Below are 15,006 nucleotides of genomic sequence, written 5' to 3'. Positions count from 1 at the left end.
TTCCTTAGAGCAGAGAAGGTTGAGGGGGGACCTGATAGAGGTATACAGAATTATGAGGGGCATAGATAAGGTAGATAGGAAGAAACTTTTCCCCTTAGCGGAGGATCAATAACCAGGGGGCATAGATTTAAGGCAAGGGGCAGGAAGTTTAGAGGGGATTTGAGGAAAAATTGTTTCACCCAGAGGGTGGTTGGAATCTGGAACACACTGCCTGAGGGAGTGGTAGAGGCAGAAACCCTCACAACATTTAAGAAGTTTTTAAATGAGCACTTGAAATGCCATAGCATACAGAGCTACAGGCCAAGTGCAGGAAAATGGGATTAGAATAGATAGGTGCTTGATGGCGGCACAGACACGATGGACTGAAGAGCCTGTTTCTGTGCTGTTTAACTCCATGACTATGAGAATATCATGCACAATAACAGGGAAATAGGGAGAGTCACAGACACAATAACAGGAACAATAGAGAGTGCCACACAAACAGTAACAGGAGCAACAGGGAGAGTAGCACATAGAGAATAACAGGAATAATAGGGAGAGTCACAGACACAATAACAGGAATAATAGGGAGAGTCACAGACACAATAACAGGAACAATAGGGAGAGTCACAGACACAATGAAAGGAACAATAGAGAGAGTCTCGCACACAATAACAAGAACAATAGGGAGAGTCGCACACAGTCATTGGAACAATAGGAAGAGTCAGAGGCACAATAAGAGAAACAATAGGGAGAGCATATCACACGATAACAGGAGCAGTAGGGATAGTCACACACACATGAACAGGAACAATAAGGTGAGAATCTCACGCAATAACAGGAACAAGAGGGAGAGTATCTCACACAATAGCAGGAACAATAGGGAGTGTCATAGGGTGAGCACCTCCCCAAGCAGCAGGAAAAATAGGGACTGTCATAGACACAATAACAGGACCAAGAGGGAGTGTCACACTTTCAGAGTAACCAGAACAATAGGGAAAGTCACACACACAATAACAGGAACAGTAGGGAGAGCCACATATTGAGTAACGGGAACAATGGGGAGTGTTTACAGACACAATAACAGGAATAATAGGAAGAGTCGCACACACAATAACAGGAACAGTAGGGTGAGTCACACCTATTAGAGGAACAATAGGAAGAGTCACAGTCTGAGATTAACAGCAATTAGGAGAGTCACCGACTGAGTAACAGGAACAATAGGGAGAGTCACTCAGTGAGAATAACACAGAGAATGGGGCAAGTCATGCACACGGAGTACAGAACCAATAGGTAGAGTGTCTCTCATACAGTCAGAGGAACATTAGGGAGAGACACCTGCTGAGATTAACAGGAACAATAGGGAGAGTCAAGACTGAGATTCACAGGAATAGGGAGAGTCACACACTGAGTAACAGGAAAAATTGGAAGATTCTTGCACTGAGAAACAGGAAAAATATGGTGGCCTAGAACTGTCAATGGTGAAAGGAATGGCACTCGCTGTCCATTACATTTCCGCTGCCCACTGAATTTGTGTGATCTTTTGCATGCAAGTTGTGTTTTTGGGAGATCCGTTTAAGCCCAATGTCCTTTATAAGAGCTCTGTGGCGCTTGTGAGCAGGTCACGCATCAGGTTGAAGAGTCCTGACTGAGCCATGCAGAGTCAAAACTAGGAAGTATAAATTACACTAAGTATATAAATATATTTAATGTTTGGCAGTAAGACCTATCAGTTTAAAATTCACCTGAATGCAATAGCCTTAACTTTTTCTGACCTCTTTAGTTGATAAATACTGCACATTCTCACCTTCATGTACTTTAATGGCGAATCTCTCATCCAGGTATCAGTGTAGCGTAACTTCTGGAGGAACAGGGCAAATTGGACAGCAACATCCTTATTTCCACATTCAACTGTGGATTGTGGAAGTTGCTGTCTGATTTACCCCGTTATAATGGTGAGTGCTGACATCGTTACTCTTAATGCAAAAAACCAGGCTGGAATGAGTCTCATTGACAGTAATGGGAACAGAAGGGTGAGTCACATGCAGAGAGTAACAGGACTATACACAGACGGTGCAAGTTTTTATGTGACTGAATTTCTGTGAAATGCCAGTTATTTAATTGTAGATCTCATCAAGCTTCACTTGAGGGGCGAGAGTGAAGTCCAACCCGTGCCTGAGGCTCTTCAACCACTCATTAGTGAAGCCCTGGACAGCAGTAACAAGCATGTGCAATTAGCAGCAGCAATCTGCCATGTCGCAATGGAGAAGGTGAATGGAAAAGTCACAGAGATCCTACAGGATAACCTCCTTCACGGTAAGAACTATCACTATCTGATATATGAAAAAAACAGGAACAGTAGAACATTTATGCAGCACGTTTTATATTCTCAGGACATCACAAAGCAATTTATAACTAATAAATCACTCATAAGGTTGTAGCCATAGAGTTATTATGGCACACAAGGCAGCCATTTGGTCCATTAAGTTCATACTGGCACTCTGTAGAGCAATTCAGCCAGTCCCATTTGCCCTACTCCACCCTCCATAGCTCTGCAAGTTTATTTCCTTCAAGTGCTCATCCAGTTCTGTTTTGAAATCATTGATTGCCTCTGCTACCATCATCTTCGTGAACAGCAAGTTCCAGGTCACCTCTCTCTGCGTGAAAGTTTTTCTTTACAATCCCCCTGTATCTCTTGCCCAAAACCTTACACCTATCTTCCATAGTCCTTGTACCATCAGCTAATGGGAACAGCTTGTCTTTGTCTATCTTAACTAAACCATACATAATCTTGGACACCTCTTTCAAATCTCCCTTCAACCTCTTTTGCTCCAAGGCACCAACTTCTCCAAACTAACTTTGTAGCTAAAATCACTCATCCCTAGAACCATTGTTGTAAATCTCTTCTGCATCGTCTCAAGGACTCTCACATTCAGAATTGGATGCAATACTCTAGGTGTAACCTACCTGATCTTTATAAAGGTTCAGCATAACTGCTTTTGTACTCAAGACTTCTACTTATGTAGCCCAAAAGCCCAAAGCATTGTTAACTACTCACTCAATATGTCCTGCCACCTTCAAAAATCTATGCACATTGCAATCACAGGTCCCTCTGTTTCTGCACACTCTGTAGAACTGTGCCATTAAATCTATCTTGTCTCTCCTCCCTATCCCTTCTGCCAAAATGCATCACCTTGCACTTTTCTGTATTAAATTCGAACTGCCACTTGTCTGTCCATTCTGCTCACCTATCCATATCCTGTTGATTTGATTGGTACCATCCTCACTATTTGCCACAGCTCCAAGTTTGGAATCAATGGCAAATTTTGAAACTTTACTTTGAATTCTAATATCCAAGCAAGTCTTATATACCAAAAAAGGCTGTGGTCCTAGCATTGACCCTTGGGGAACGCTGCTATCTATTATCCTCCAGTCTGAAAAACAACCATTTACCATGACTCGCTGTTTTCTCTCCTTAAGCCAATTTTTTCAGCCAAGCTGACATTGACTCACCTATTCCATGAGCCTCAATTTTGTCGAATTTTGGCAGACACTTCCTTAAAATCCATGAAGAAAACATCTGCTGCATCCCTGTCATCAACCTTTTCTGTTATTTCAATTAGATTAGTCAAACATGATTAGCCTTTTATAATTTCATGCTGGCTCTACTTAATTAACTCAAACCTCACCAAGAGCTTGTTAATTTTTCCGATTATTGTTTCTAAAGCTTTACCCACTGCTGATAAACTGACCAGCTTGTAGTTACTAGGAATGTCCTTACACCCTTTCTTGAACAAAGGTGTCACATTTGCCACTTTCCAATTCTCTAGCACCTCCCACCTTATTTAGGGAATCTTGAAAGATTATGACAAGCCCTTCTGTTATTTTTATTTCCACTTCTCTAAGCAACCTGGGACATAAGCCATCTAGAACAGGCGATTTATCAACTTTAAACATAGCCAGCCATTCCAGTACATTCTTCCTATCAATTTTTATCCCATCCATTGCTCTATCATCTCTGCTTCTACTGTATTTTGTCAGCATCTTCAGTGAACACTGATACAAAGAAGTTCTTCTGAGCATATTTTAGAAATTCCTCCCCCTCCTTGCCCTTTAACTTTATCCCAATTGATATTTGGTTAAGTAGTCTCCCAATATCACTCAACAGTTCTTGGGCATCCCTGTGATTTCACTGCAGATTTGCTCCTCTTTCTCTTTCATTATCTGGAGGCCTATGAGCAAGCCCCCGTGGCTTCTCAACTCAAATCAAATGGCTTCTGTCCCCTCAAGGACATCCTTCCTTCCTTATCTTTTCTGAACGTGTTGCATCTGAATATTAAGTGCCCAGTCCTCATTATTTTTAAGCCATGTTTTCGTTATTGCTGCTACATCATAGTCCCACATGGCTATTTGTGCTCGTAGTTCACCAACCTAATTCATATACTTTGTACATTTACGTACATACATTCTAAACCTGTCTTTGTACTCCTTGTAGCCCTCTTAGTCTGCTGTTATCTAATATGGTTCTACTTCCTTCTCTACTACAATCTAACATTCTCTCTCCTTATGACTGTTTTCAACTTCTATTTTCTGTTGCCCAGCCCCTGCCAATTTTGTTTAAACCATCTCCAACCACACTAGTGAACTTTCCTGCAAAGATATTGGGCCCAGTCCAGTTGAAGTGCAACCCATCCCTTTTGAATAGGTGCCCCCTGCTCCTGAACTGATCCCAAAGCCCCAAGAATCAGTAGCGCTCCCTCCTGTCCCTGAAGTTACACATTGCTCCTCCCTATCTTGCTAGAGTGTGGCACTAGAAATTATCCAGGGACTACTGCGTTGAAAGTCCTACCTTTTAACTTCCTCCCAAGCCCCTTCAAATCTGATCAAAGGATCTCAACATCTTTTCTGTCTGTACCATTGGACCAACATGTACCACAATTTCTGGCTCACTTTCTTACCTCTGCAGAATATTCTGCACCCTCTTTGTAATGTCCTTTAATCTGGCACCGGGGAGGCACCCAACATACAGGACTCATGATGTTAGTTACAAAAATGCTATCTGTCCCCCTAACTATCGAACCTTCTACTATGATTGCATTTCTGTGCTTTGTGTTGCATTTCTGTCTGCTTTACACAAACTCACGAATCTCACATCAGGACTGGTAAACTATACGTAGGTTTGGTTTATTTGAAGATACAGTACAGGATGGCTTAGCAGGTAGATCTACTTCTTGGATTCAGCAACTATTACTCACAAGGACAGCACAGCTACAATTTCTACACCACACTACCAGCTGCTGCTGATCACATGCTACTCTACATCCTGGCTATTTGATTATTTGCATATTCCCTTAAAATTATATCACAACACGTCCTTTTCCCCAAAAATAACATTACATACATTAAGAGTAAAAATACATGCACAATAGTGTGGTTATGAAAGCTATTTACATGAGAGGTAAGATCTCTGTTTGCTAATCCTCTCAGATCTCATGATGGCATGACCATCTTGAGATATACACTTGTCCCTTAGGTGTTGTTGACTTGTAAGTGGGTTGGCTGGATGTGTTATTGGAGTGTTAATTATTTTCATGGTTGTTTTTCACAATTTCACTTTCCGAGTTCATCTTTGGGTGTGTTTTAGATGCAATTGGAGTGTTGGGTGTTATACGGTTGTACAATTCCCTTAGCTGACTTCTGTTTCTGTGTATGGGCTGTGGGCCAAGTGCTGGAAAATGGGATTAGTGTAGTCTTTGTTGACCGGCGCAGACACGATGGGCCGAATAGCCTCCTTTGTGCTGTAAACGTCTATGAGTCTCTCCATTCAGTGTTGTCATCTCATAGGATCTAGGTTCACTGAACACTTTGGCTACTTCTACGGGTGACCAGGTTCCCTGGGTGGGATGTATGACCTGAACCTTCTGTCCTACGTGCATACTAGGCCGTTCCACACTTGCATGTTGGTTGTGTGCCGTCTTCATTCTCCCCTGTTTATCTCCTGTATCTCTGAGAATTGGGACAGGTGATGGCTTGGCAAGGTTGTCCTATCCTGCCTTCCAAACATGATTTCCCCTGGTGACAGTAAGCCCATATCTAATGGTGTTGTTCTCAAGTGTGCCATGGCAATGCAGAGATCTTGATTTGTTTCCCTGCATTTCCCTGCACTTCATGATTAATGCCTTTATGGTGCGAACTATTCGCTCGGCAAGACCATTGGATTTGGAATAGTGTGGTGAGGCTGTGAAATGGCTTATTCCCCATTTAGCACACTTGCCCCTGAGACGTCTGCCAGTGTAATGTGACTCATTGTCTGATATGATCCCTTTAGGCGCAACGAGCGAACTGGATACTGCACTCATTGTGTCCGCCATGGACGCACTTGAGGTATCCTTCAGTTGTCTGATGACTGGAAACTAGGGAAAGTTATCAGTAATTAGCAGAAAGTCATCACCATGGATAGTAAATAAATCTGTTGCGATTTTAGACCAAGGGTATGATGGAATTCTGTGAGGGTGTAGAGATTCTTTGTGTTGATTTGGTTGGTGACTCTGGCATGCTTCGCACATCCTCACTACCTTCTCAATATTGTTGTTGATCCCTGGCCACAGGGATCCCTTGCCAGTTGTCTTGTTTGTTCTATGCCATCCAACTCATTCTTAAATTTCTTATGTGCACACTACACTTTTTAGAATGGTCAATGGGTGGAATAGCACCTTCTCTGAGGTGTAGTACAGCATCACCTCTGAAGTTTCCCATAGCATCAAATCTGTCTGGGTATATCTGCTGTGGGTCATGGACTGACTCAATGCAATTACACCACACTACACAGGCTGCTCTACATCCTGGCTACTTGCTCATTTACATATTTTCTTAAAGTAATATCACAACACTTTGCTATTTCCTCCTGTGCAGTTCCTTGCTCATCACTACCATGACCTGGACTGCATTTCATCAAGGAGTCTTCAGGCCCTGCCGTTTCCAGTGCTGAGTACTGGTTGGAGAGTGGCACACACCCTGAAGACTCCTGCACTTCCTGACTCTTTGTCCAGATGGCCATCTATCTACTATCTTGATCTCTCTGCCTGTGGCGTGACCACCTCTTGAATGGTACGATGCAGGGAACCCTCAGGCTGTCATATGCACTACAGTAACTCCAGCTGCCCCTCACTCTTAGCCTCAGCTAGAACTCAAGCAACTTGGAACACTTCCTATACATCTGGTTCCCCAGCAACAGCACCAACAACAATAGCAACAACAACTTATATTTATATAGCACCTTATAAAGCACCTAAAGCACTGTTTAAAGTATTAAAACACCAAGTGCTTCACAGCAGCGTGATAAAACAAAATGTGACACCGAGCCACATAAGGAGATACTGGGCCAGATGACCAAATGGTCAAAGGAGTGCCTTAAAGGAGGAAAGCGCAGTACAGAGGTGAAGGGATGGAATTCCAATGCTCAAAAGGCAGAATTGAGAAAAGTGCAGATATCTCAGAGGGTTGTGGGGAGGAGATTACAGAGATAGCAAAGGCAAGACCATGGAGGAATTTGAAGACAATTATGAGAATTTTAAAATCAAGATGTTGCTTGACTGGAAGCCAAAGTAGAGCACAGAGGTGACTGGGGAACAGGACCTGGTGCAAGTTAAGGCATGGCAGCAGAGTTTTGGGTGACCTCGAGGTCATAGATTGGATAGAGTGTGGGAGACCAGCCAGGAGTGCATTGGAACAGTCAAGTCGAGAGGCAACAAAGGCATGAATAAGGGGTTTCCACAGCGGATAAGCTGAGATGGGTGAAGTCAGGTGATGTTATGAATGTGGAAATAGGTGGTCTTCGTAATGGCACACATATGAGGTTGGATGCTCATCTCCGGATAAATACGACACCAAGGCTGCAAACAAACTGGAATACTCTCAGACTGTTGCCAGAAAGAGAGATGGAGTTGGTACTAGGGAACACAGTTTGGAGGGAAGACTGGAAACAATGGCTTTAGCCTGCCCAATATTTAAATGGAGGAAACTTGTGCTCTCCTAGTACTAAATGTTGGCTAAGCAGTCCAATTATTTAGCAACAGTGCAACCCAAGACACACAAAGGGCTGGATTTTCGCTAATGAGGCAGGAAGATCGAGTCAACAAATTTCCATTAAAAGGTCTCCTGCTCACTATATTTTTGTGCAAGGGCATGGTGAAGTCGGGCCCACAACCTCTGGAGGCAGTTCGGAAGTGGCCATGAACGTGGGAAAGTGTTGAGGCAGGCTGGTTAGAAGTATAGCCTCATTTCTCTGGGACTTCGGCCCAGTTGTTTTAAAGGCTGTTAGGCCCTCTAGCCCTCATCACTCACACCCACCCCATGTCCCACTCATACCCCCATGTCCCTTCATATACTCATGTGCCTACATACCCCCTCATACCCCCATGCCCCCTCCTATGCCCTTCATATCCCCTCATTTGCTCCATGGCTCCTTATACCCCCCATGCCCTCCTTGTATCCTCCATAGTCACTCAGCTAGTACTCATTATGGGCAGACATCAGGAGTCATGTGGTGATGAAAAAAAATTAAACTTCAAAGAATCTAATGGAGGTCTCATTCAAACGCACTTGATACTGAAAAAATCTCGTTCATTAAACCCATCCTGAAAATGTAAACCCCCTCAAGTGATCAATGCATTCTAAAAACAGACATCTATTTATTTTTTTTGAGGATGTAACACACAGGGTTGATTAAAGGGAGCCAGTAGATATAATGTATTTAGCTTTACAAAAGGCACTCGATAAGGTGCCACATAAAAGGTTACACAAAATAAGAGCTCATGGTGTTGCAGGTGTTATATTAGCATGGATAGAAGACTGGCTAACTAGTGGGAAACAGAGTCGGGATTAATGGGTCATTTTCAGGATGGCAAACTTTAACTAGTGGAGTGCCACAGGGATCAATGCTGGGTCCTCAACTCTTTACAATGTATATTAATAACTTGGATAAAGGAATTGACTGTATTGTAGCCAAATTTGCTGATGATACAAACATAGGTGGGAAAGCAAGGTGTCAGGAGGATACAAACAGTCTACAAAGGGATATAGAGAGGTTAAGTGAGTGGGCATAAATTTGGTAGATGGAGTATAATGTGGGAAAATGTGAGATTGTTCAATTTGAAGAATAAAAAAACAGAATATTATTTAAATGGAGAGATATTAGTACAGAGGGACCTGGTAGCCTTGTGCATGAACCGCAAAAGGTCAGTATGCAAGTATAGCAAGTAATTGGGAAGGAAAACAGAACATTGGCTTTTATTGCAAGAGGGATGGAATATAAAAGTAGTGAAGTTTTGCTACAATTGTACAGGTGAGACCACATCTCGAGTACTGTGTACAATTTTGGTCACCTTACTTAAGGAGGGATATACTTTTATTGGTAACAATTCATAGAAGCTTCCCTAGGCAGATTCCTGGGATGAGGTGTTTGTCTTATGATGAAATGTTTAGTAGATTGGGCCCATACACTTTGGAGTTTAGAAGAATGAAAGGTGATCTTACTGAAACATATAAGATTCTGAGGGGGCTTGACAGGATAGATGCTGAGAGAATGTTTCCTCTCATGGGGGAATCTAGAACTAGGGGGTACAGTTTAAATATAAGGGGTCTCTCTTTGAAGCTGGAGATGAGGAGGAATTTCTTCTCTCAGAGAGCCGTTAATATTTGGAATTTTCTTCCCCACTAAACAGTGGAGGCTGGGTCATTGAATGTACTGAAGGCTGATTGAGACAGATTTTTGACCTACAAGGGAGCCGAGGATTATGGGAGGCAGGCATGAAAGTGGAGTTAAGCCCACAATCAGATCAGCCATGATCTGATTGAATGGCAGAGCAGGTTTGAGCAACCAAATGGCCTACTCCTCCTATTTCTTATGTTCACTAACCACATCAAAGAAAGCTAATCCTTTAATAACCTCTGAAAACTGTCAGTCAAAATGTCTATACAGACCTTTGCTGAGATAAGTGGTTCTGGACCTTTGAAACTCAGCCAAGCATTCATAAACTGCTTAGGTGTAATAACAAACCTTGGGAAATATAAACAAATGGAGCCTATTAAAATTGCAAAAGCAGATGGCTAACGGTTTTTTCTAAGCTACGCCAGATGACTTATCATTCTGTGGACCTCAGCAGCGGGTGTCTGTTTTGTATTCCAAGTGAAAGCTGCAGACTCTTTTTCATTTTTAAAGGACGGGGGATTTAAATCACTTCAGATTGTGACACTTAAACAGACCTTAAATCCGCCCTTCACAAGCGTTGACACTTCCTCCATAAAATCGGTTCTCATGCTACGGGTTAAGGCCCTTGGAACAGCGAAAATGGCGTGTATTTGAACTTAATACTAATTTCAAACAGCCCAGCAGATTTGTGTTTCATGCCCCACCCTCTTCCCCCTGGTGGCAAAAGTGGGATCTGCCAGAATTGGGTGCAGGACTTCTGCTCCTTGGTCCACCTGCCATTTTTAAAGGTCTACTGAATCGTCCTTACTTGGTGAAAATCTGGTCCAGAATGTCATGAAGTTTCCACGTGGTGCAGGAATTGCAAACAGCAGGTCTCAGCTGCGCATCCATGATCCAAAAAAGATCCCCATTCCCTCTTTTAGTGTCTAGTTAGTCCATTGTTTATTAATTTCAATGAATGCCTCTAGGCCTACTCTGCTCATACTCATTATTAATTCACTTGGTGTTATACTTACCCTGATTTAATTTTTTTAATTTCCTGGCTCCTAGTTTAGAGAGAAAAGTAAAGGAAAAAGAATACTCACCAACCAATCACTTACTTGCTTTCCAGGTACATAATGCTTTGGTTATTTTCTTCTTCTGAATGCGGTGTGTCTACTCTCACTGAGCTCTTTATACCATCTCCCACCCCCAATCTCACTCTGCTCCTACTCTCGTTGCTGCTGTCTCAGGACTCAGGTATCAGCTCATTATACCCCTGCCAGTCTCACTCTGCTCTTGTTCTCGGTGTTGCTGTGACAGGCCTTAGGTACTGCTCTTTATATGCTCACTGGTCTTGCTCTGCTTCTGGTCTCACTGCTGCTTCTGAAGTGTAGTCACTGTTCAAACACGGGAAACATAGCAGCCAATAGCAGTCATAGCAGATCATCTATTTTCTTGACATATCGGTTGAGGGATAAATGTTGGCCAGGAGACTGGGAAGAACTCCCCTGGTGTTCTTTGAGCAGTGCTATGCAATCTTCTACTGGAGCACGAGAGAGACTACTTCGGTTTAATGTCGCATCCAAAAGATGACACTTCCAACAGTGCAGCACTCCCTCAAATCTGCACTGGGGCGTCTGACTAGATTTTGCACTCAAATCTCTGGGGTAGGACTTGGACCAACAACCTTCTGAATTGAGACATGACTTCTACCACTGAATCACAGCTGACATAAGTCTTTTAATTGGTTCAATTCCTTCCAACTACTGGTTTAGTATCAGGGTACGCCAGATGGTGCAGGAGAATATTGAATCATAATGGCACTGGAGGAGACCATTTGGCCCATCGAGTCCATGCTGGTTCTCCGTAGAACAATCCAATCAGTCCCAATTCCCCTGCTGTATCCCCATAGCCCTTCAAGTTCATTTTCCTCAATTACCCAGCCAATTTCCTTTTGAAATCATTCATCATCTTTGCTTCCATTACCCTCATTGGTAGCGAGTTCCACCTTTTATCACCCATTGCATAAAAATGTTTTTCTTCACATCCCCTCTGCATCACTTGCTCCAGGCCTTAAATCTGTGTCCCCTGGCCCTTGTGCCATCAGCTAATAGGAACAGCTTATCTTTGTCTCCTTATCTAAACCTGTCATAATTTTCTACACCTCTATCAAACCTCCCTTCAACCACCTTTTCTCCAAGGTGAATATGAAGCAGCAAGGCTCCACATTTGATCTCTGGTCAGTGTTGGGTGAGCTGAGCTCAGGCGAGGACCTCAAAGTTTATTTGTTGCTTTTTGTCTTACAGGAAATGTAGCTGATCGTTGGATTGCAGCACAAAGCCTGGCTCTTAATGGCGATGACAGCTATCCCGTAGTCAACAGAATCATTCAGCATCTCTTCGAAACACCAGAACCAGAGACTTTGAAGCAAGTCTGCCTCATCCTGGGTCCGCTCAGTGAGAGGACAGTATGTGAGCTGTGATATCATAGTGCAGCAAACCTCTAGCGCAAACAATGTACAACTGCATCCTACTCAGAACAGGCCAGCGGGCCTCACTTCCCCATGCACAGAATTTGTGAGCTCTTCAAAGCTTCCTGAAATAGAGTCAGAGACAAGGAAGGCTTCCTTCGCAGTGAGGGAGTGTTAGTTTTGGAGTGATGGCAAGAGGAGGAAATGTAGATGTGCAACTGAGTATTAATTCTAGAGACAGCAACCGGACAACGATTAAATCTGCAACTGAGAGTATTAATTCTGGAGAAAGTTACAGGACAGAATGTAAACTTATGACTACATATTCTGCAAGGACAGTAACAAGAAGAAGGATGGATGTACGACAGGGTATTATTATTACAGAGGCAGTTATAGGATTGGGGGGGGCGGGTAGACCTGCAACTGAGAGTATTAATTCAGAACAGATAGTAACAAGAGGAAGGGTGAACAAGCGACTGAGAGCATTAATTTTGTGTGGTACAGAGCTATACTGACAGTGAATGTCCAAGTTTGGTCTACAGTCTGTGCTGTGATACTTACATTTTACAGCACATAAACAGGTCTTTTGGGCCAACTGGTTTATGCCAGTGTTCACACTCTGTGTGAGTATTCTCCCATTCCTCTTCATCTAATCCTTCTATTCCCTTCTCCCTTTCATGCTTATCTAGCTTTTCCTTAAATCATAGAACCACAGCACAGAAGGAGGCTATTCGGCCCATCGTGTCCATGCCAGCCCGAGGACACCCAGGTGCCCTTTCTAATCCCACCTTCCTGCACCCGGTCCATAGCCCTGCAGCTTACAGCACTTTAGGTGCAGATCCACGTACTTTTTAAAAGAGTTTAAAGTTTCTGCTTCTACCACCAACTTGGGCAGCGAATTCCAGACACCCACTACCCTCTGCGTAAAAAGTTCTTCCTCATGTCCCCCCTACACCTTCTGCCACTTATCTTGAATCTATGTCCCCTGGTTCTAGAATTCTCCACCAAGGGAAACAATTTTATCCTGTCCACTCTATCTATTCCCCTCATAGTTTTGTATGCCTCAATCAAATCACCTCTCAGCCTTCTTTGTTCTAAGGAAAATAACCCCAACCTATCCAATCTCTCCTCGTAGCTACACTTTTCTAACCCTGGCAACATTCTTGTAAACCTCATTAATGCTATTAGCCTGAACTATTGCCTGTAGTATCACATTACGCATTTTTAACCACTCTCACAGTAAATAAGTTTTGCCTGAATTCCATATTGGATTTATTAGTAATTATCTTATATTTTTGATTTCTACCTTTTCGGTCTCTCCCACAAGTGGAATCTTTTTTTTCAAGTCTGTCCTGGCAAACTCTTATCTTAGTATGTGGCCCCTTTGTTCTTCTTACCAAAATATACCACGTCCAATTACCTATATTGATATTCATTTGTCAGTTAATATCCATTTGCATGTTTATTAATGTTTTATGCTAATTACATCCCCCAATTTGATGTCATCTGCAAATTTACAAATGCCACTTCCATCTCCTGAGTCCAAATCGTTGATGTAAATTGTGAACAACAGTGGTCCCAGAACCAATTCCTATGGAACACCACCTCCCACCTACAGCCAGTCTTATTAACCCACTCTCTGGCCAGAATTTTTTGAGGTGATGGTGGCCCCACCCACTGACTGTAAAGTTGGGGGTGAGTCCACCTCCACTGGGCTGAGAGCCATGACCAGATTTAATGATCATCAGGCTACTAACTGCCTGAGGTTGTGGCTTCCGCCTCACGTTGGAGGATATCCTGCCTCCAAGATTTACTGGCCAATTAAAGGGAATGCAGTCAGTCCCCAATGGGAGCCATGGTGGAGGCCGGTTAATGAGCTAAGTTGGAGCGAGGGGGAGGCCGCGATCAGGAGGCGAGGTTGGGGGTGACAATGGAAATTGTCGGCAGGGTGCTGAACAGGAGACCCCCACCCTTCACCTCCGCCGTTCCATTAGCTTTTGGCTTAGCAACCCTCCAACCTTCCTTCAAAAACCTCATAACTGTGGACTTCTCAGCTGAAGCTTAAACTTATTGCGTTCATGATCAGTGATTTAAAAATCAGGAACATCCCTGGTTCCTAATGGCCTCTACAGTCCTTGTCGTTTACTTGGTCAGACACAGACTGCTTTCTACCATTCTGCTTCCAGGCTAACTGCCTTTCACTATGAGGGTTACTGTAGGTTTCTTCCTCTAGCTGCAAACTAAGCAAATCTTCCGGCCTCTTTTCCCTTCACGAACTCTGAATTCAAACTGAGCGTGAATTCCCACCTGCATTCCAAACGGTGAATGATAAAGTTAGTACTTTCTCTGCTCATGGTGCAAGCCTGGCTAACATGTGTCTCTTTTGCTCCCTCGACTCTGAAAGTTGCCGACTATACAAGACTACCGCTGCAGCTGCTTGTTTTTGAGAGAGAAATACACAAATAAACACCACACAAAAGGGCAGTTCCCTGCAACCTACTTTTGTGGCAACATGGCATACTGGGATGTTCCAAACAGAAATTTATACCAATGATCTTTTACCTTCAAAAATAATCCTTTGATTCAGGGGTTTGCATGAATAAGTTATATCCCCAATGAAGTTAATGCCCTCTTTTCCAGACTTGCTGGTTCCATCAAGAAACCTCCCCCTTGTTTACAAGGTGTTTTTAGTTTCTTTAATCTGGGAACTACATGAATAATTTAAATCCCTTGTTAAAATAACTGTAGATCTGCTGTCCCTACCAAACTCGGGGATGGGCCATCCATTGTTTAAGTTTTCTCACTTCCAGTCCTGACTTTATTAACGAAACACAGGTTACCCTTGGAACTGTAATTACCCCAGGCC

At 43.1% G+C, this 15,006-nt stretch overlaps 1 protein-coding gene across 1 annotated transcript in view; it reads left to right on the top strand.

Annotated features, from left to right (window-relative positions):
- The window catches only part of heatr4 (HEAT repeat containing 4), a 92,399-nt gene that overhangs the window by 23,454 nt on the left and 53,939 nt on the right, over positions 1-15,006 (top strand). Inside the window, exons 4-5 of the mRNA XM_078563346.1 lie at positions 2,107-2,295; positions 11,977-12,137. Coding sequence (XP_078419472.1) covers positions 2,107-2,295; positions 11,977-12,137 — 350 coding nt within the window. The remainder of the gene's footprint in view (positions 1-2,106; positions 2,296-11,976; positions 12,138-15,006) is intronic.

The sequence above is a fragment of the Cetorhinus maximus genome, chromosome 18 (assembly GCF_964194155.1).
Source record: "Cetorhinus maximus chromosome 18, sCetMax3.hap1.1, whole genome shotgun sequence".
Taxonomy (NCBI): domain Eukaryota; kingdom Metazoa; phylum Chordata; class Chondrichthyes; order Lamniformes; family Cetorhinidae; genus Cetorhinus; species Cetorhinus maximus.
Note: the sequence above shows the minus strand (reverse complement) of the source record. Positions and strands in the feature narration are given on the sequence as shown.